The sequence below is a fragment of the Prenolepis imparis genome, unplaced genomic scaffold, assembly GCF_030444845.1.
Source record: "Prenolepis imparis isolate NDT839.2.m4 unplaced genomic scaffold, iyPreImpa1.0 SCAF_6, whole genome shotgun sequence".
NCBI lineage: Eukaryota > Metazoa > Arthropoda > Insecta > Hymenoptera > Formicidae > Prenolepis > Prenolepis imparis.
The window spans coordinates 1420999-1442837 of record NW_028141164.1 but is presented as its reverse complement, the minus strand read 5'-3'; the positions used below and the strand labels follow the sequence as shown (position 1 = coordinate 1442837).

General features: G+C 30.0%; 6 protein-coding genes across 22 annotated transcripts in view; 3 read left to right on the top strand and 3 right to left on the bottom strand.

Annotated features, from left to right (window-relative positions):
* Positions 1-253: 253 nt before the first annotated feature.
* On the bottom strand, positions 254-5882 carry LOC145937292 (neprilysin-like). Its single transcript, XM_083040263.1, has 18 exons — positions 5728-5882; positions 5356-5516; positions 5085-5246; positions 4924-5007; positions 4634-4836; positions 3464-4228; positions 3294-3389; positions 3038-3185; positions 2786-2963; positions 2485-2575; positions 2150-2326; positions 1855-1961; positions 1645-1703; positions 1492-1543; positions 1295-1362; positions 976-1130; positions 707-871; positions 254-547 (listed from the first exon to the last, which is right to left on the bottom strand). The coding sequence occupies exons 1-18, from the start codon at positions 5745-5747 to the stop codon at positions 368-370; spliced, it is 2871 nt and encodes a 956-aa protein (XP_082896389.1). The 5' UTR covers positions 5748-5882; the 3' UTR covers positions 254-367.
* A 1388-nt stretch (positions 5883-7270) lies between these two features.
* Positions 7271-9061, top strand: LOC145937297 (alpha- and gamma-adaptin-binding protein p34). Its single transcript, XM_083040268.1, has 6 exons — positions 7271-7440; positions 7612-7781; positions 7864-7978; positions 8122-8271; positions 8365-8475; positions 8539-9061. Exons 1-6 carry the CDS (start codon positions 7377-7379, stop codon positions 8709-8711), a joined length of 783 nt encoding a protein of 260 aa, XP_082896394.1. The 5' UTR covers positions 7271-7376; the 3' UTR covers positions 8712-9061.
* A 738-nt stretch (positions 9062-9799) lies between these two features.
* Ciapin1 (cytokine induced apoptosis inhibitor 1) lies at positions 9800-11518 on the bottom strand. The gene is made up of 6 exons (XM_083040266.1): positions 11348-11518; positions 11070-11266; positions 10595-10917; positions 10396-10522; positions 10180-10292; positions 9800-10075 (listed from the first exon to the last, which is right to left on the bottom strand). Exons 2-6 carry the CDS (start codon positions 11221-11223, stop codon positions 9962-9964), a joined length of 831 nt encoding a protein of 276 aa, XP_082896392.1. The 5' UTR covers positions 11224-11266; positions 11348-11518; the 3' UTR covers positions 9800-9961.
* A 507-nt stretch (positions 11519-12025) lies between these two features.
* Alars-m (alanine--tRNA ligase, mitochondrial) lies at positions 12026-16831 on the top strand. Its single transcript, XM_083040601.1, has 12 exons — positions 12026-12538; positions 12623-12796; positions 12879-13219; positions 13466-13747; positions 13837-13981; positions 14077-14249; positions 14363-14688; positions 14785-15040; positions 15179-15574; positions 15654-16010; positions 16087-16267; positions 16399-16831. Exons 1-12 carry the CDS (start codon positions 12314-12316, stop codon positions 16627-16629), a joined length of 3087 nt encoding a protein of 1028 aa, XP_082896727.1. The 5' UTR covers positions 12026-12313; the 3' UTR covers positions 16630-16831.
* Positions 16832-16906: 75 nt separating this feature from the next.
* LOC145937527 (phosphatidylglycerophosphatase and protein-tyrosine phosphatase 1-like) overlaps positions 16907-21839 on the bottom strand; it is a 40682-nt gene continuing 35749 nt past the window's right edge. For 3 of the 13 annotated variants that reach the window (XM_083040606.1, XM_083040603.1, XM_083040607.1), the window contains one exon: positions 19088-20175. In XM_083040606.1, the coding sequence (XP_082896732.1) occupies positions 19124-20113 (990 nt within the window). In that variant the 5' untranslated portion in view covers positions 20114-20175 and the 3' untranslated portion in view covers positions 19088-19123. The other 10 variants (XM_083040610.1, XM_083040612.1, XM_083040615.1 and 7 more) reach the window with 9 other exon arrangements.
* Positions 21353-21839, top strand: part of Tomosyn (syntaxin-binding protein tomosyn) — a 35784-nt gene continuing 35297 nt past the window's right edge. For all 5 annotated transcript variants that reach the window (XM_083040600.1, XM_083040595.1, XM_083040596.1 and 2 more), the window contains exon 1: positions 21353-21488. In XM_083040600.1, coding sequence (XP_082896726.1) covers positions 21369-21488 — 120 coding nt within the window. In that variant the 5' untranslated portion in view covers positions 21353-21368. The remainder of the gene's footprint in view (positions 21489-21839) is intronic.

Here is a 21839-nt window from a genome sequence, read left to right as displayed (position 1 = left end):
CATTTAATTTGATCAGAAAATGAACGCAAGAATAATAAAATGTTTTATTACATATCGTAATTATGACGTTGAACTTATGAAAGATTTCTTATGGAAAATTGTTAAAAAATGACAAGTGTTTTTTATATGTATGCGTTCACTCCATTCATCAATACATTTGAGTAAATCATATTTATGCGAGATATTTTCTTTAAGATTAGATTGTGATAAAGATTTCAAACCTGTCAAAAACTCCAAATGCACAAACGACAAATCTTCTTTACACGATTTGCGTCAGTTTATTCATCGATATATACGTGGATGATAAACAATTTTTGTTGAATATTTTTATATTATGTTTTTATATCGATCAAGTTTGATTTCTATATTATTTCCAGATATTGCATTTTCTTTCGGGATTCATTTTACTACCGACAGGGCAATTATAAGCCTTGGCAAAGTCTTCTGAGTTCGAAACAGAGCCTATCACTCTTAAACGTCCGGTACTATGTACGTCCATCCTAGCTCTTGCCGCATTAGTTTTCGAATCAGTAGCTTCGCACCACACCTACAAATTTTATCACAGCACTTTTTAATAAAACTCATAAATCTTATCATTAACTCATATTATTACTTATACATATACTTTATATTAATCATTTTTATTCTTATTTTATAATTTATAATTTTATTTGTATAATTTTTAATCATTTTCTGCGATACTTACATTGGCAAAGGATAGGAAGAAGAGCTGATCGTTAGTGACTTCTAAGCCCGGCAATATCGCATCCGGTTTTCCGCATTCTCTTTCCCTCCTTTGGAAAGCCCTGTATGATGCTTGTAATCCCATTGTATCGGCGATATTCTCACCCGACGTTTGATTGCCATAGTTCTACAATTTTCGTCAACAGTTGTTATCATCAAACATTTTTCTGAATCCAATAACTGTAATTCAAATTAGATGATAATTAAGTATATAGAGTAAGTATAACCCACCTGTATTTTCCTAGTTGAATTTTTTTCAATGGAATAATTATTAAACTGCTCTACAAAACAGTTTGCTCTTTTGCCGTACTCTCGAGACATTATAGCTAACCATTCCACAAAATCACTGTCATTTATGTCATTGCCATTCTTATCATAAAAAATCCCTAAAAATCATTTCTTTTTCTTATATCATATTTTTGAAGAATATAAATTTTTCAGATATATAAATTAGAAGAAAATAAGAAGTTCACATTATTTTAAATACAGCAATTAATATAGTTTATAAAATGCAAGACAATCTACAGCAATTTTATTTCATAAAACATACCATCATCATCGAATCCATGATTAACTTCGTGAGCCATGATGACTCCAACAATACCATAATTAATAGCTCTAGAATAAAATTATATAGTTAGACAAAAATTTCATTAAGAACTGATATAGAAAGACATGATGCAATTTAAAATTTATTTGTATTTATTGTTATGCTTATATAGCGTTGATATTAAATTGTCCACTTACTGTGGTCGACCATAAGCGAAAAATGGACTCTGAAAATCCGCCGCCGAAAGACCTGATCGAAAGAGAGATTAATGTTTAAATGGCAAAATAATTGTAAATTCTTAAAAGTTTAAATTCATTTAAAAAATATTACATATACAATATAAAACATACTTATGGAATTCGCCCAAGGAGAGAAGAAAGCATTTACTGTCAAAGGACTCATCCACCATCTGTAACATAAAATTTGTTAGGTATTAGCATTAATTAGGTGTTAACATTTATTATAGATGTTAATGTTTATTATTATAGATGTTAAAAAAAAAAGAAATTGTGTGATTGTTTGAACAAATATAAAAAAATGTATCGAATATTAAAACTTACACATCATCGTCTTCATCATCGTCCTTCTTTAACGTCCGTAATTGTTTCCATTTACTATATCTGCTGTAGCTAAGTATATTCTCATAATACGAATTGCCTATAATGAGCTTTAACGAAACAGAATAATTAAATAAAATACAGTCAGCGTTATATGCAGACAGCACAAAAAGACCAAAAGACATCTTAAAAATATCTAAAGAATGATAATGAAACATCATGTTTTAAAATGTCTTTTAGGGACATGTACTGGGTATATATATTAACAACTAATAATAATTCTTATAAAGAAACTTACTCCTTGAAAATATCGTTTAACGATAGTATTATTTCTATACCAATCTGGATATCCAATATATTTTTTCATATGCACTAGTTTCGCGAAAACATAATCCTTAGTATCTTCATCCAGCCAATCTGATTCTTTAATTTGATATTCCACTTCCTTTTGTATATCGTCGACCATATCCTCGGCCTATAAAAATAATAGAAATATTGATTATATTGGACAAATTATAAAACGTACATATATACACGTAAGTATACACATACACACGACTACTAATAACTACTAAATAACAATAAAAACAAATTGCATCAGTTTGAATAATTAAATTAAAACAAAATACTTACGGTTTTTGTAATATCGTCTGAGAAATGTCTTTTGACATATTCGTACGCTAGAATGTCATGCAGTTGTGCCTGATGCATGCAGTTGAATGCTCTGTGGCAATATTTATTATTATTATATTTTAACATCAAATATGATATAAATTAACTATATATTTTAATACATATATTAAGGCCATGCTATGTTATAAATCAAATAGTAATATAAAATAAAATTTGTTTTATTTGTTTGCTTATAAAATAAATAATTATGTTTTCTTAATTGGAAATAAAGTAACGACGTATAAAAGAATTCACATCAAACCTCTTTTCTTCTTCGCTTTCTTCGCTTTCATCATCTTCATCATCTTCATCTTCTTCATCTTCTTCATCATCTTCATCTCCCCAAAGTTCCCATGCTTCCCATGCGTCGTATAATTTTCTCATTTCTTTCGTAGTAGTCTCTATCATTCTGCTCAGAAAGTTCCAGTGTATGTAGTTCACTGAAACATATTTTGCATGAGCGCATATAGACGACGTTTCATTATTAATATTGCATATTGTTTTCGAAACTCACCAATCGTTCGACTCGGTGTCTCGTTTAACAAAACGGCAAGAGCCTCAAAATAATCTGCTGACTCAACATTTAAACTTAAATCGCCATCCACGGGCACATGAGCTTCGTCAAACAATTCCGCAATTTTGTACACCCAATTAATCTTCGTCTTTAAAGATTTTCATTACATTTTATTAATGTTAATTCAACCATAAAGAACGTGAGAATAATGCATTGCAAAAATCAAACGAAATTAATTTACAAGAAAATAACTTACATTTCTATTAGCAGTATCAGGCTTTTTTTCATTATACCATTGTTGAAAATCATCGAGCGTCAACTCCAGCTCTTCCTCTTCAGAACTCGCAATAATCTGAAACATGCCATTATTAAAAGAAGTTCTTTATAGTAACTTGACAATATAGTATATAACAGCATAAGGCTTACCTCCGCTAGTTTCACCTGAAACTCGATCAGGTCGTCGATATCTTTCCTGATGTTCTCCCTTGAGACCTCAGTGCCTCTCGCTTGAGCTATAATGCGAGCTACTTCCGAAATGTAACTAGCGTATGTCACCTGTGCTATTACATCATTGTCATCTTTACTAATCGTTTCTTCAATAGATATTTGCGGTGTCGTCGATGTAGATACCGATTCCACAGTTTTCTTCGTCCTCTCTTCGTCCTTTGCTTTTCTTACATGATTCCTTTTGCCTTTCCGCAATTTTTCGCGACGAATAAGATGCTTAGCGCGTTTACTATGGACCTTTGTCGGTATAGTTCGTCTTTTTACTCTTTGTTTCTTCGTCTTATGATTATTGAGAATTCGGGTGCTACTCTTTGTCTTTCTATTGTGCTGTATTTTTGTTTTTTTTTTCTGAATTAATTTACCCGTGGATTTTTTCTTGCCAATTTTCTTCTTTGCGATTTTCTTCTTTTGATCTTTACTTTGTTTGTTCGTATCGTCGTCTCTATCATCATTATCAACCTCATTATCCTCGCTGTTGTCATCGTCATAATCGTCATCATCGTCATCTTCGTCATCTTCGTCATCTCCGCTTCCAGACTCTTGATTATCCTGACTATCCTCTCTACTATGTTTTTCTTCATCGCTTGGATCCTCATCATCATCGTCGTCTTCAATTTCATCACTATCGTACCATTCTTGAAGCCATAGTTTGAACGTACCCGGAGGTAAATGTGGAGTATCGATCTAGTAATAAAAAACGTACATATAAAATATAAAAAATACACAATAAGATTATTGACAAAAATCAAAGCGGATTTTTTGAATTATCTATTTCGCAATACGCAATGTGTAATGGCGAAAATAATGTAGAAATATCAGTTACATCTATCAGAAATTTTAGCTTAAGAAAAAATATAAGAATATATTAATATTATTATACATTAAAGAATATATATACATATAATAATATAATATATATAAGATTAAAGATATAAGAAAAAATTAGATATATAATATCTAATAAAAATAATAAAGAAATATATTATATATGTGTATATATATATATATATAATATATTAAAAAATATATACATATATATATAATAATATTAATTTAAAAAATATAAAACTAATTTATAATTTTTCTGACCTGTACGGTTTTATTTGGACTATAACTGTTTACGCGCACATCGTGAAAAGCATTCCTTCCTGTCAAGCGCACATATTGATCGTCCACTTTTTGCCAACTATATTCTTGCTCATCCCATTCGTCTGGTTCCATTATCATCGGCCAGCCGCCTATACGTGATTGAGTGATAACCAAAGGGTCGAACCCTTGCTCGTCCATAGCCTCTGTAAAACATATAATAAATTATTATATCATCAAAAAATAATTTTTGTATAACGATTCGACGATTCGAAAGCTATTCATATACTTACCTGTATTCATGCAGACCGCATGCCATTTTTTCGCAAGTTTCACCGCCAAAAGATCGCTGCTTTTGGGTCCTTCTTTCAAAATATCTGCGGAATTTATTAATAATATGTCATTAGAATGGAAATTTAGAATTAAAAGTTGATGCAACAGATTACATAATTACCGTATACTTGTTGTTCTACTTTCTGTTGAAGCATATGAAATAAACTCCACGAACGTTTACCCTCTGGAATGGGATTATGTTCAGGCCATTTTCCACAAGCATATTCGTAGAAATCGTTGCACGGATCCGCAGATGCGTCTATACTGTCTGATATTACCTTAGCTGGGAAAAAATAAAAATAAAAAAGAATAAATTCAAATATCTATAATTCTCAATCAGATTAAACATTTAAAATTATTAAATTTTTAATTAGATTAGTTATTTTTAATACCAATTTTTTCGCATTCCTTGCTTTTACACACATTCCGTGTCGTTTCATCCTTGTTTTCGTTTAATTTATCGTTCAAACCAAATAACCATGCCAGATTTGTAGGATATGCTTGAATTATTGATGATGTAACATTCTTCATTAAAAATGCGCCAATGAAGACGCTATAAAAAGACACATTCAAGAAAAAAATAGTTGATTATAAAATAATTACAAATAAAGAATATGCAAAGAATATATTCACTATTGTAATATTAATGATTAACAAAAACAGAACAATGTTATGTTTCTTCTAAAACAGAACAATATTATAAAATTAGAACAATCACACACACAGTATTCAAGAAGTAATTATTATATAAGCTATATACTTACAGAAGAATGAATCTCCTCATGTTCGCAGAAAAATCTGCGGCCGATGGGGATTTTAATTACACAATTAATGAATTGTATCGTTCTTTACCGCAATGTGGAAGTCATTTATTGCAGTTATCCTTTTATATATTCTTTCTTTGGGCGGAAAGACCCTGGACAGACCCATTATTGATATGCGAAAATAGTAACTTGATAGAGTCGAAGGACATATAGAGATGCATCTTTCATCCTGTTGATTTAATTTTAATTAATAAAATTATATAATAGTGCTTATAATATATTTTCTTTTTCCTTTTTATCTAATTCAAAATGTTTTAGTTTCTTCAAAGTTTTCAATTTTTTTCTAACAAATTTCTGTTAATATTCAGAAAATAATCTCAATAATATAGATTTCCAAAAATATGAATTATCGAAAAATATATAACTTGCTCATAAACAATAAATAATGAAGAAAAACTTAATCAATTTAAATAATTAAATAAAATATTTTAAATTGTGTTTTCTTTATTTTACTTTATCAGAAATTTTACACTAATAATAATATTTATATATATTGTAACTTCATACTTCACGCATACAATGAAAAGATATTTTTATCACTTTTCACAGTAACGCACAATTCCTGTTACATTGGATAAGTTTAACTGAAAACAATAATATTTTTATCATAAAATAGTCAACACGTGTAGAATTTCATGGTCAACATGGTCAACACATATGGAATCTTACATATCTATTTAAACCGGTATATTTACAATAAATTATCTTTCTCAGGACATCCGTCATGTGTGTTGGTGATTTTATATCATATCTATTTACGTAATACAATTCAACCAAAATGTAAAAATAATGAATAAATTATTATTTAGCCCAAAGTGCGTGCATATATATATCCTCTGTTTTGCATTAAAATGTTCTATTAATAATAATATGATAAATAATATAAATATAAAAAGATGTTTTAGTTAATATAATAATTAATATATATATCTTACACATTTTTAATTGCACTTTAAAGGGCTAAAAATATAAAAATATTACAATATGATATATATAAAACGCGCGAAAGAATCCAAGTTCTTCTAAATTGTTAAAATAAAATATATCTTATAATTTATGTTAACTCAATGAAAGACTTGAAAAAGTCTATATATTGGAAAAAGACAATATAAAATTGTGTAATTTATATTGCATTTTATTTGACTATAATCATATATATAATCTAAATTTTAATTCTAATTATATATGTATTGTATACGTAGTGATTTTTTCTAATGGAACTCTTATATATATATATTATAGAAATTAAATATTTTAAAAAATTCCAATTTTTTATATATATTTATATGCTATTCAGTTTTTCATTCGTGTATATATATTTTTATATATATGTATGTAGGTGTTAGGTAGATTTTTTTCATTCATAAAATGTATACAAATGTGCACGCGCGTGTGTATTATTATATATGTATAAAATGTTTTTTGCTCTCCAATACACAAGTGTATTAGTGTATGTATATATATGTCGGAAGAGGAGCATACAGAACATCTGATCTAACCCAACTTAATAGCTTTATTCACACATCAGTTATAGCTCAATCAAATTCTATTAACAATTCTTGGATATAAATTTTAATTGTTTAAAAATAATGAATTTACCTCAAGTATTGATCCTTAGCACGAAAGAAGGAAAAGCTAAGGAAATCGCAGAAAGTGAGTACAAGTATTAACATTATGTATACTCAAAATTTATAGCTTCTATGAAACTTCTGTGGTCATGGTTTTTTTTATTTTTTGGCCGAGTAATAGAATCAGCTTCTATAATTCTTTTTTTAAGTTCTTGTAACATTGTGTATTGATTTTGATTTGTTGTGTTCGCTGCAGACATAGGTGCGGAACGTTTATCCGAGGAAGATGACATTGTGGATTACCTGTGGAATATTGACAACAAATATTACACATCACAGATCTTGGTACGCACTACAGGAAACATATCCTGTAAATTTCCAGTGGAAGGAATCAATGCATTGATCGTGTATCATGATCCACAGGCAGTAAGATATAATTGCACTGGTAGTTATTAATATATATTTAGTGATTAAATTGAAATGTGTTAATGTCAATCAATTTCTATAGAACAACGTGGATCAAGAACTAGAGTGTTTGGCATCATTAACTAATTCATTAACAGCAGCAGAAATATTTTTATTTTCCTGCAGTGCAATAACTGACACACTTCTGCGAGAAAAAGGTACATATGTTACGATACAAAAAACATTGATTATGATATCTGAATAAATTTCATGTTCTATATATGTTTTGTGAATGTATACAATGTTTATTCAAAGTTGAGATTATTGTAAAGTTAATGAATTAATTCTATGTATTTTTCAGTGGTAAATTGGTGTATACACAATAACTTTGAGCCAGTTGAATTAGATCAAACAGGAGATTCAGAATCCGATACAGAGGGTAACAAATATGGCATTGAAAGAATCATAGAAGCTCTACATGCTCACACATGGCCTAATATTGTACTTAAAAGTAGCGTATTTCAAGTTTCTGCTATTGAAATGAAAATATAGGCATAATATTTTTCATCTTTTTATATAAAAATTAAAATGTGTTTTGTTACAGATAAACCATGTGCGGATGAAACACTCGAAGTAAATGAAGTTGGAGAACAAATTGAAAATATGCAATTAACGCACGATCCTACCGAAGGGCTACATGTGCAAAACATAGTTGGTAAGTACAAATTATGAATTATATAAAGGTAAATGTGCAAAGTTACTTATCAGATGTTTACAGATGGCATTTTGGGTGATGAAAATGCAGACTTTGGAGAACTATTGGGTCAATTAATGGCCATAAAAGGACAAATAGCATCTCTACCATCAAACGAAAGACGCGCAGTGGCTCAACAAGTAGTCGCTGCCTTTTGGAAAGCCATGGGCGGCGATCTTCTAGAAATCGAGGATTAAATTTAAGATTCAAATATCGGTATATTATTTAGATTAAATACAAATTGTTTCGATTGACTTTAAATTGATTTAAGATGCACTAGAAAGCTCAAAATAATCAAACGTAATTGTATAAAGTTTATTTGCATATTGCAATAACATGTGCATCAATAATTAATGATAAAAAAAGCGTTTTTTAAGAAAAGTTACATATTTAAATATACAATGTTATACATACATATATAAGATAAACAGATCATGATAGATAAGAAATTTTAATGTCATGTACATGGCATTATTAAAAATGTTATCTTTTAGCTATAAAAAATTATTTACATAAGTATAATTATATAATAGACACGTGTTAGAATTAAAGCAACATATGTTAATTGTCTAAATAATTTGAATTTATTGACACATTATTTTTTTTAATAAAATAATTTTAATATATTGCAAATTTTTAATGTTTATATAATCATAATAAATATTTATAGTAAGATAGAGGTTAAAATAATGAGAGATCTCGCTCACACGTTATATCTTTGAGAAAAATCGCGAGTTATAAGAATATATTTCATATAGATGTCTAAACAAAATATACTAACAATATAATATATTAATAAATATACAATTATATACTAACCAAACTGAAGTTAGCTCCAAATTTAAATATTAAATTCCTGTAATGTAAATGTAAATCATGTTCTAATATCAAGAAGTTAACGTCTCAATTTGAGACTCGGCTTAATTCACCCTCTTATCAAATTATATTTTCCTAATAATTCTAAAGATTTCTTGAGGTTAAAAAATAGAGTAGAATGAAAGTTAGTACATTATATATATATATATATATATATAATACATTAATATAACTTATATGTAATAATATATTAATGCATATATTATTTCTCTATTACTATATATTTTTATATATATTATTCAGTTTTATGTATTATTCAATGAAATATATGAAGATTTTTAATATGAAAATTATGTACATTTTTTTATGATATTCTTATTATTGATAATTATTTCTTTTATATTATTGTTTAGTTTTAGTATATTGTTACATTTAAAAAATTTGTTGATAAATGGGATAGTTCAAATTATTAATTATTACCTTTGCTTACGGAAAAAATTGTATTATATCAATGTCTTTTACAACACATAAATATATATACCAGAAAAATAGCTAAAATAAAAATCATATGAAAACGACACACAATTATTTCCCTAGATCGAAATAAGATATATCCATGAAAAACCAGAATTTAGGAATCAATAGTTAACTGATTATCAGACACAACTACTTTTTCTCCTGGTTTAAAGGCAGGCATTCCAAGATAAGGACAGCTAGCACATCTAAATGCATCTCCAAGATAACACTATAAAAAATTCATTAAAAATTTAAAATTAATATTTAATTTATATAATCAAATAATATTAAATATATGTGCATGAATTTTCATTACACAATAACAAGACATACACTTCCACAAGAGGATTTAACAGTGCCTTTCTGCGTGGTGTTATTACTTAATTCTTCTGCAAATCCACATGTACAATCCTTGCATGCTTTTCGCTTGCCTGTCGTTGCACAAACTGAAAAAAGCAGGTATACTTAATTTATGTAAATTTTTTAATTTATCTAATACCATATAAAATTAACATATATTTAATTTTTATAATTATATGTTAACTTTACCTCTTAATGATGATGCATCTGGCTTCACAAGATCTGAGTCATCTAATAATTCATCTTCATCTATCAAATCGTCTACTTTCCATACATTTTTTGTTTCTGTGAATGATAGAGGAACACTAGAACCCACCTAAATAATAAAAAAAAGATGTATTAAAAGTTTTTTTTTGTTAAATAAGATGTAAACTAATATATAACTAACCTCAAATGATGGTTTACTTGCTAATATTTTGCAAATATCTTTTGCATTGCTATATATAGTCGACAAAAGATTTTTCCCTAAATCTTGGTCCAAGGTCTTTCGTTCTATATTTTTTACTATAAAGCCATATAACTTCAATCTAGATATTCTTTCAGAATAGGTAAGTCGTGTATCTGATTTTTTCTCTACTGGTAATGGTTCGTAAATGACAAGTGAGCCATTAGGCTTCAGAATTCTCAATGCATCCGTTAAAAACTCATTATTTGTGCATGGTTGTATGAAAATGGCAATAACGACTTTAAAGGCAGATGCATTATAATTTTCTAAAATAATATAGAACAAATGTATAATCTTTTTAATTATTGTATACAAACAATGATTAAAAACAATTTAGAAACAATGTGCGTACGTACCAATAATTATTTATAACACTAATGATGCTTACAAATCAGACAAGATCAGAGATCTTACTTACCCTTTTTTAAATCTGATAAATTTATGGTATGCATTTTTCCAAGGTGTCCGAAATCTTGCTTGATCGCAGAATTAAATTCTGTCTTATCATCAGGAAAAGACGATTCATTTCCCAATATAACAAGACTCTCGTTTCCCTCGTTGTGAGATGTCATGTTGCAATAGTGATTGAAATTAGTGATTTATTCCCACGAACGACTATAAAAATACGTATCTTTTATTGCACAATGCAAGAAAAAGTAATATAGTCTTTGCGTTAGCTAAACGAATAAAACTTACATATTGCCTTTCTTTAGCTGGCCGAGAACTATATAAAAAGTTACTTTCGATTTCTCCGGATAACCTTCTTCTTCGTATTCGATTAGCACCAAACTGGACAACTGGGCAATACAACCAATAACACTCGACTCTACTTGATAGCAGAATTTCATAGTCATGTGACGGACGAAATATGACGCATGTATATATATCGTCTTGTCATGATGTGCGTATTATTAAGAAAATATCATTTAACAAGAGATAAATCGAGTTAAAATGAAAGAACTACAAATTCGGATATTTAAATTCTTCGAAATCATATGTTCTCCTTTATCGCAAAGTTAGTTCCTGAATTTGCACTTGCAACTTTATTTCAGTTCGATTGATTTCTTATCGAATTATTTTCTACTGATAATTTTGATGATTTCTCGAGGTAGATAATAAATAATAGAGAGTGAAAAATATAAAGATATAATAAATATATATTTTTAGTGAATATCTTACAATTAGATATTCTTATTATTGATAATTGTTTTTACTTATGTCATTTAACACGTTCTTATATTTAAATAATTGCAGATATAAATTGTAAAAAAAAACTGAATTAGCTGCTAATTCAAATTTCAAGCGCTGAGTTTACGAGCTCTCTGATAGGTCGATTCGATATTAAACAAATACGATTTGACAAGAGATGGCGCGATTAAAATTTTGGCGCGAAATTTTAAAATACATTTTTTCCTATATATTCGTGTATTAATTATTATTAATTCTTATCAATAGCGCGTCTGCATTTTCGAAAGTCTAAAGTTTCTAAACTTTATTATATTGATAGAACACTTTAATTTTAAATTGATTATTTAAATATTTATCAGAATGAATATTGATTGAATTTTTCGCACGTCTCCTAACCATGCAACATAGAGTGATGATTCCTAATGTTTACAACTAGACTTTTATAAAAACTTGACTATTTTAATTGTTTATATTATGTATTATTTATGCGCGATAATTAATCTTGTAACGAAGAAAATGACCTATTATAAATTAATTCGATCGTACAATCAGTTTAGCAACAACAAATCTGCTAACTTGATCAGGAAGGAATTTTTAGATTATTTTTCTAAGGATTTAAAACACAGTATTATTCGTTCCAGTCCTGTCTCTCCAATTGCTGATCAATCACTAGCATTCATCAATGCTGGTATGAACCAGGTATGTTTTTTTTTTATAAAATTTATTTCTATTATGAAATAAATCTGATAAATATATGTTTCTTATCTCACAACATCTCTTTAGTTTAAAGGAATCTTCTTAGATTATTATGAACCACCTGCGACAAAGATTGTCAACTCGCAAAAGTGCATTAGAGTTGGCGGAAAGCACAATGATTTAAGTGTTGTTGGTAATGATAGCTATCATCACACATTCTTCGAAATGCTTGGCAATTGGTCCTTTGGAGATTATTTTAAAGTATAATATACACAATACAATATTATTCACATATTTGTCAAAATTTACGAGATGCTTATTTATATAATCTTATTGTTCTCAGGAAGATGCTTGCACATATGCCTGGAATCTTTTAACAAATGTGTATGGTATACCTGAAGAATGTCTATATGTAACATATTTTGGTGGTAATGAGGAGTTAGGCATGGGTCCAGACCTGGAATGCAAAAATATTTGGTTAAAACTCGGTCTTCCAGAAAGCAAAGTTCTACCTTTCGATATAAAAGACAATTTCTGGGAAATGGGCGTATCAGGTCCTTGTGGACCTTGCACAGAAATACATGTAGACTATATGAAAAGAAGTACTAATCAAGCTGCACGAGTGAATAAAGGATATGCAGATCTTATGGAATTATGGAATATAGTTTTTATACAATATGAAAGGTGAGCTATCAATTTCTATTATAAAACATATCGAGTGCTTTAAGTTAAATAACAAAATAACATTTTTGATAATTTTACTATCTTATTACTTTGTGTATCATTGTGATCTTTATGAATATTTGTGAAAGTTTCTCTTTCATATAATATATCACAAAGTTTATATATATATATATATATATATATATATATATATAATAATAATATAAAATTGCATAGTCTATTAAATATCATCATATTTTATATCAGGCTTGCAAATGGATGTATAGTACCTTTATCAAAACATCATGTTGATACAGGCATGGGGCTTGAAAGATTAGTTACCTTCCTACAAGGGAAACAATCAAATTACGATACAGATCTTTTCCAGCCATTATTTGATGCTATACAAAAGCATTCGAACGCGCCAAAATATAAAGGGACATTTAGCAATGATGATACAGGCAAAATTGACTATGGTTACAGAATTCTCGCAGATCACGCGAGAATGGTTACTATTGCATTGGCTGATAATATGTTACCGGAGCAACAGTATGTGATATTTCCCACAATGTCTAAAATTTCTTATATATTCTCATTAAATACATGTAGAAATAAAAAGAGATATTATCGTTTACCAGCCATAAATTACGGAGAATATTGCGGAATGCGATAGACGTGGGAGAGAAAATATTTAAAAAACCTGGCATAGTTACTGAGCTTGTCTGCACTGTGACCGATAACTTGGGTGCAGCTTATCCAGAATTATACAATAATCTGAAACAGGTAAAGTACAACATAAGATTACTGAAATTGTTCTTGTTAAAAAAGACATTGGACTATATTTCATATTATCTCAATATTGTTGGATTCAATTTCAGGTACAAAGGATAATAGACTTTGAAGAAGATCTATTCAAAAGATTGCGGAATGCTTCTGGTAAAAAGTGGAATAAGATGGTTGAAGTTCGCCCTGAACTAGCATCGATCACTGATTGGATGGCTCCTGGTTTAGTCGATGGCTATAACGAATTGCAATCCATGTTAAAAGAGTTGTAAGATATTTGAAACAAAATAACATAATTTGATATTGAAGAAATCGCTTATTTTGTGCATCTGTTGCATAACATAATACATTAATATATTTAATAATTCATATGATTTATAGGCGTAAAACCAACGTGTTACCTGGATCTGTCGCATTTAAACTGTATGATACATATGGCCTTAATTCAGAAACCATAGCAGAACTAGCACAAGTTGAATCTTTACATTTTGACCAAATTGATTTTGAAAAGCAACTTGATAATTGTAGATATCAATCGAGAATTGGATTAGACAAGTGTAGCACACTTACTAAGGAATCTTTGGGAATACTTGAAGAAAATCATGTACCCAAGACAAATGATTCATTCAAATACAATTATACATACAATGGAAGTAATTATGAATTTCCAACACTTAACAGCAAACTCCTTGGCATTATTATCAATGGTAACATTTAAGTAAATCCTATAAATACATATGTCATATTCTCTGTGATTAAAGTATAATGTAACTTTAAAATAATATCTATTTTATATATTATAGGTGAATTAGTTATAAATGAAAATTCCAAAACTACAAAAATTAATAATAGAAGAGCTATCAACATCAATGAGATATTAAATAGTACCAATGAAATCGGTATTATATTGGATAAGACTGTGTGCTATTCATTAGAAGGTGGCCAAGTTTCAGATAAAGGAAACATTTGTATTAAGAATCTACTTTTCAACATAAACAGTGTCAGAAAAGTAAACGGCTATGTGATTCATTCTGGACATTTCGCCAAAACAAATTTACCGTAAATATCTTTTATATTTTTCAATTTAGATGATTATATAAAATTATTTCCGTTTTATATGATTAATTATACGATTATTGTAAAAAAATTCACTAAATAATCAATACATTAAACAATAAATTTATACATTTTTTTTAGCACATCAGAACTGTATTTACAAATAGGAGATGATTGTCTAGTCAATATAGAACCAAATATTCGTGTTGGAGCTATGAAACATCATACAGCAGCACATTTATTGAATGCAGCCTTAAAACAAGCTATGCAAGTAGTTTATCAAAATGGTTGTACAGTCAGTGCGGATAATTTAAAATTTCAATTCAATTCGTTTGGCGAACAACTTACATTGGAACAAATGAGAATAATAGAAAATTGCGTTAACAATATTATACAAACTCATGCTGCAACAATTGTACAAACTTTAAATTTACTTGAACTATTAAAACAAGATGATGTTACATTGATCCCTGGGGAAATATACCCTTACACAGGCATTAGAGTCATAGAAATTAATGCTGACAGTTTGAAAGCAAAGTTAGTAAATCTAATATTTAGATAGCAAAGAATTTTCTAATTTTATTTAGCAATTAATATCTATTGTATATGTTTATAGGGAAACATGCTGCGGTACTCATGTACATAATACAAGTGTTTTGCAACACTTTTGCTTTTTAACATATACTTCAAAGGGAGCAACAAAGCGCACTGTTAAAGCCGTTGTCGGCCAAGAAGCTGTACGTATGAAACAGGCTGGTGAAAGAATGTGTCAGAGAATTGCAGAACTAGAAGAAACATTAAAAAGTAACAAACTCACATATGAACAATTTAAAGAAGAAATAAATCGAATAAAACAGGAAATTAATGATCCAAATATACAAATATCATTACCTTATTTGATTAAAGAGAAATGCTTGATAAACTTAGAGAGTTTGAGCAAAGCAATATGGTTGCAAGAGAAAGAAATCGAGAAGTATGTAATATTGTATATCTTATAATTATCCCCAAATAATCTCATCTGCTGAATTTTAAATAATGGCATTTTATAGGGTTTCTATAATTCGTGAAATCACTGATGCCATGGATTCATCTTGCTTTATCGTACATTGTCTAAACAAAAATCCTACATATTTGTCATTACACGAAGTTATATCTCTTTTTCCTAAACTGCCAATATTGGTTTTATCCAGTACCAATGGATCTGTAAGGGCAAGATGTTCGATACCACAGGTATTACATTTAATTTACATTTAAATTGTACATTTTGATATAGATTCTTTGTATATATGTGTGTATGTATATGCAGCAATATTTAAATTCATAATCATATTATCTGGATAAGTAATTATTATTCTATGTAGGAAATTATTTCTAATGCATTCAATGCACAAATCTGGATAGATGTTGTTCTACAAATTTTTAATGCAAAGCAAGGACCTATTAAAGGATTCAAACCCATGTTAATTGCGAGTATGAAATCTACACATGTGTCACAAGATTTTCAGACATATATAGAAAAAGCAATGACCGAAGCTACTAAATTTGCATCCATACATGTAAAAAAGATTGAGCTTACTAATAAGAATCGATAAGCGATTATATTTATTACAAATGATTATGATTAGCACTAAAAATATGATAATAATATTGTAATAAATTTATATTTATGAATTAGTTTATTTCTTTACTCTCTACTTTGCTATGTTCAAATTAGCAAGTATATATTATGTATATGGACAGTATAGTATCTAAAATAGATCAGCATTTATTTATCTATTTATACATTATCTTTATTTATATAATGTAATAAAATTATATATATATATATATATATATGCAGAAATATATATATATATATATATATATATATATATAGAATATATATATATATATATGTATAGAAAACTTTTGATTACGATTTAGGTTGTATATGTTCTGCATAAAATTGCTTTAACGCAGACCATTGCGCTGTATGGAGCAGTATATGTGGCCTTTTTGTTTGCATGAAATTTACTGCTTCTTCGGGCGTCCAATTATTTTTCTAGAATAAAACATTTTATGATTTAATGATTCAAAAAATCTTTGAAGGCTTTTATAATTAAATCATGCCATATTATCTCACTATTATTAAATAGCATGCAACTAATGTTGCGCTTCTTGTTCTTCCAGCTTTACAATGAACATAAACCGTGCCAGGTTGATTGCTTTCATTAATAGTAGCTGGTGGATTACCCAGTTTTCTACTTGATACAGTGCGAAATTTATTAATAAAATTTACACCGTTTTGCAGTTTTTCTTGACAGGGTGCTTGAAAAATATCTGTTGTAGATAATTGTAGAAATTCTACATTGTGCCTGTGCCATTCCTGATGGAGAAAACAAAATATTGCTTATCTGTACATATAAGATTATTTTATGTATGCTAGTTTTTTCATTATGCTATTTTATTTTCAAAATTTAACTCTTACTGTCATACATACCTTTTCTGTGTTAGATAATAAAGACAACTCATAATCTTCGTTCATAGATACAACAGCCTTAATATTTTCATTATCGATTAACTGAAACAAAAAAGAAAAATTGTGTGAAATGTAAATGATCTGTAATAATTTATTCCAACATTTATATTATAATTTAATAACTGTTACATGAAGCTGTATTTGTCCAAATAATTTATATTTAAAATATATGACATTTTTTATATTGTATATTGCATATACATATATATTATAAAGTACATACACTTGATGTATTATATAAAGGCAATATTTGTTTTGCAATATCTTATTGGGCATTTATAAAAAAAAAAAAAAAAAAAGATAAGATTTAAAACAAGATTTTAAAAAAGCAGGATGGTTATAAATATTATGAATATTATTATAAAAAGATTATAGATTTTATTTCAAATTTATCTTCTATTTCTATCAAAAGAACTATTACGTTTATAATAGTTTTTCTAAGAAAATATGAAGAAAAGTATTAAAGTATAAATTTCACATGCATTTATCTTATCTTATCGTATTTCAACGCAGAATTAATAGTGTGGAATAAATCGAAATGTTTAAAAATTAGAAAATTTATCGTATAAACTGTTTTCAATTAAATTTAATTAAAAAAAAAAAAAAAAAAAAAAAAGAATTAAAATGTAGACATACCTGCTTCGTCGTTCGCCGGAATGGTAGGGCGCCCAGTATGACAGTCTCATCTATCCTATCGTACCAATTCCGGGTCGTGATCTTTTCCATAACGACGTTGTAAAATAAGGTTGGATAAAATGTGACTCTCGCAAACATCTTTGCTACGAATTAATTCCAAAGAAGTGTCGTATTAGTTGGAGTGAAATGATTAAAAATGTATCTCAAAGAGTGAAATTGTCCTTCACAATCAGCTTTGAAATTCCCGATCTGATGTAATCATAACGGTAAATTTGATCACTTAAATAAATCGAAGAATATATCAATTTAATTTAATTTTCCCGTTATTCTCGTTTCTTTCCGACACGATACGTTCATGTGGACACTTATTTTGGAAATGTTGAGAAGAATGAAAGAAACGGAAGCTGGCTTTTGTGAAGCTAAACGATTTCATATATGTGACCGGTTGACCTAGTCCTACAGAATACAATGTATAGACTGAGGATTTTAAAAGCACAAAGAAAAAATAAGATAAACTGATGGGGGGGAAAGATGCAACGAGATATGCTCTTCTAGTTATATGTATCATAGTTGCTCGAACTTTATCTTTTTAAATATTTATACTATATTATGAAAATAAATGTACATAGTTTTACATACGAATATATGTTATATGTATGTCTAAAGAGTTTAAAATAAAATTCTCCGTTTAAATATAATACGAAAAATTAATAGTGAAAATTATTTGATTTCAAGGATGAGATAAATGAGAGATAATTCTTTTCTCAAAATTACAGTTTTCTAGTTTTGAAGCTCATTCAAATATAAGATATATAAAATTTATGAACAAATTTGTATTTTTTTTAAATTAAAAATATTTTTATAAGTATTATATATACATATATATATATATACACTTATTTTTATATAATATTTACATATAATTATCATTATTAGGCTAATCTAATATCGCAATCTTGTGATGTTTCTATTAAATCTATATCTAAGCAATAGGACCCTAACTCTCCTTTTCTAAATACACTAACAAAATATTCTGCTGCAAATTGATAATTTGGTGTAATTTCTATTCGTCCATCATAGTTTTTTATTTTTACAGTTTTTTGAAACTTTGCAGCAATAAATGTAAGTAAATTTATCACATTGTCATTTGGTTCTGGCAAACCTAGCTTTTCTACATATTCAAATCGTTGATTTTTATTTAACCAGAACAGTAAATAATCCGCAAGCATATCCGCTCCTACCACATGATCTTGCAGACAGCCTACTATAGCCAGTTTGAAACCAGCATGTATGTCCTTAATAGAAGGAGCTAAAATACCTGGTGTATCAAATAGATATATTAATGGGTTTTCCGATATCTTTATGCGAGTCGACAAGGATCGTGTGATGCCTGCTACTCCACCGACATGAGCAGCTTTGGCCCTGTTAAGATGAGTGTTTCTTAAACGATTAATTAGAGAGGACTTTCCAACATTGGGCACACCAATAACCATGATGGAATAAGACTCTTCCTCCGTTCTATTATAACGTGTTGAATCGGATATTAACTTTTTGGCTAAAGGTAAGATTTTCTTTACGTTTTTGCATTGCTCATTCTTGAGATTTGTAAATATTATATTGGATAAACCCTCTCTATTCAATGTAGAGACTATACTTTCTGAATATTTTGTATCAGCTAAATCCTCTTTGCTTAATACAAGTATATGTGGTTTCAAGCCTGTCAAAGTCCTGCTGAAGTCTGCATAACGACCGGAAATTGGTACCCGTGCATCGTGAACCTCTATGATGCAATCGACATTTTTTAATTGTTGCTGCATCTGTTTCAAACCCTTTGTCATATGTCCGGGGAACCATCGTATTGCTTTGTGATATATAAACTTTTGTCGCAAATTGGCGATTACTTTACCTCCTGTATTTGTCATTGTATTCCAACTTTGGGGTGTGTACTTGCTACGTCTTCAGATACTCGTTATTCCCATAAATTCTGAAACATTAATACATAATTAATTAAAATTAAGGAAATTTGTGTCATAAATGTTTGGATGCTCGATAGTTTATTGCGTGAACGATAAAAAAATATACTCCGTTTATAATCAATCCGTTATAAACCAAGATATACCTAGAAAATTTGCCAAATTTGTGTCAAAATTGTAAAATCGATCATTGATTAATATCAATGCAAAAAATATAAAAATGCCAGCATTGAGGTTAGGTGTTCAGTCATATCGAAATAACAATAAATCAACGTGCAGCGTGAGCTACGCAAAGGTACATTTCCATGAAAGCATTAAATTCATCAAACAAGCTTGCGAAACGGCGTTATTTGTAATGACGTAATTCGTAGGCCGAATAACAATATCGATTACCCGGCTTTCGAATAACGCGATCGGTATATCAGGGTGTTTTGCGGATTTTTAACATGTAAAGTAGCTTGAAAGTCAGCTCTCGCAGACGTAGCAGACGACTAATTAGTCCGACCAATCGCGCGAGCGATCCGCCCGCGGCTGCGCGGTCGCGCTTCGTCGCACCGCGCATGCGTAGCTCGCGCTCGCAACCGTGCGAAAGTCCACATGAGCCTGTTGCCAGTTATTGATCCTGGCGCGATTAAACAACACCGCATTGCCGTCAACTACGAAAACAATTCTCGCCACGTCTCGGCCGCGTTCGCGCTCGGCGTAAAAGCGAGAAGCGTTGACCGAGTTAAAACCGTCCTCGTGCGCGTTTCGGGATACCTCTACCTGGAGATTTGGTGCGCGAACGAGCAAGGGAGCGTCGCGTTCGCATCGCCGAGGCACCGCTGCTGACACGTACTGTCAAGATGTAGAGGATCGGCGCCGCGGCAGAGCAACGTCCACCGTGTCGGGAGAGTCGACCCGTACGGAGAAAGAGAGAAAGGGGGAGAGAGAGAGAGAGAGAGAGAGAGAGAGAGAGAGAGAGAGAGAGAGAGAGAGAGAGAGACGGAGCGAATATGTCATTGGATTTCCGCGAACGAGCTTGAGCTCGTCGAGGAGTCGAGAACACGACGAGCCTAAATCTCAATATCCCGGCCGTGATTTCGCAGAAAACGTGAAACGGACGGACGGACGGACGGACGGACAGACGAACGGACGGAGGGACGAAACGGCACGGTTGCACATGTGATCCCCCCCGAGTGGTCGACCCTATTTGGCAGACGCGATGAAGAAGTTCACGATCAAGGGTGTACTCGACGGGTTCCGGTCGTCGGTCCCGCAGCCCGTCAAGCCCGACCAAGAGATCGTCGAGAACCTGAGGCCGGAGCACTTTCAAGTTAAGAAGGTCGGTACCGATACGTCAAGTGCCTTTATAGCACGTTCATAGTAGTTCATGTTCCCCCGCTCGCCCTAATTATGTAAAGTGGACCTGTCGATAATCCGCTGTTCGGCATTTTTTTCCCAGATTTTTGCACCTCTTGCGAGAATCTTTCGAAAAATCCGATAAAGTGCAAAATTTACGCGTCAGTTTCCGCGATATCGCGAAAAATAAGATCTCTACTTTCCGCAATTCTCTCCCCTGATAAGTTTAACGATTAAACAAGTCGCATAACTGAAGAAATTTTACAGGGTCAGCTATAAAAGAAAGTATGCCGCTAATGGGTAGATAATATTGGCTTTAATTAGACTTAAGCGG

Excerpts from the sequence above, each read along its gene's own strand:
- LOC145937292 (XM_083040263.1), bottom strand. The coding sequence starts at position 5,747 with ATGAGGAGATTCATTCTTCT. Across the intron at positions 1,363-1,491 it reads TTCGCTTATGGTCGACCACA|AGCTATTAATTATGGTATTG; the intron begins GTAAGTGGACAA and ends ATTTTATTCTAG. Across the intron at positions 548-706 it reads TCTTCCTATCCTTTGCCAAT|GTGTGGTGCGAAGCTACTGA; the intron begins GTAAGTATCGCA and ends TAAAATTTGTAG.
- LOC145937297 (XM_083040268.1), top strand. The coding sequence starts at position 7,377 with ATGAATTTACCTCAAGTATTGATCCTTAGCACGAAAGAAGGAAAAGCT. Across the intron at positions 7,979-8,121 it reads CACACTTCTGCGAGAAAAAG|TGGTAAATTGGTGTATACAC; the intron begins GTACATATGTTA and ends TGTATTTTTCAG. Across the intron at positions 8,476-8,538 it reads ACATGTGCAAAACATAGTTG|ATGGCATTTTGGGTGATGAA; the intron begins GTAAGTACAAAT and ends AGATGTTTACAG.
- Ciapin1 (XM_083040266.1), bottom strand. The coding sequence starts at position 11,223 with ATGACATCTCACAACGAGGGAAACGAGAGTCTTGTTATATTGGGAAAT. Across the intron at positions 10,918-11,069 it reads TTTATCAGATTTAAAAAAGG|AAAATTATAATGCATCTGCC; the intron begins GTAAGTAAGATC and ends ATATTATTTTAG. Across the intron at positions 10,523-10,594 it reads CAAGTAAACCATCATTTGAG|GTGGGTTCTAGTGTTCCTCT; the intron begins GTTAGTTATATA and ends TTTATTATTTAG.
- Alars-m (XM_083040601.1), top strand. The coding sequence starts at position 12,314 with ATGTATTATTTATGCGCGATAATTAATCTTGTAACGAAGAAAATGACC. Across the intron at positions 12,539-12,622 it reads TCAATGCTGGTATGAACCAG|TTTAAAGGAATCTTCTTAGA; the intron begins GTATGTTTTTTT and ends ACATCTCTTTAG. Across the intron at positions 15,575-15,653 it reads GCTGACAGTTTGAAAGCAAA|GGAAACATGCTGCGGTACTC; the intron begins GTTAGTAAATCT and ends ATATGTTTATAG.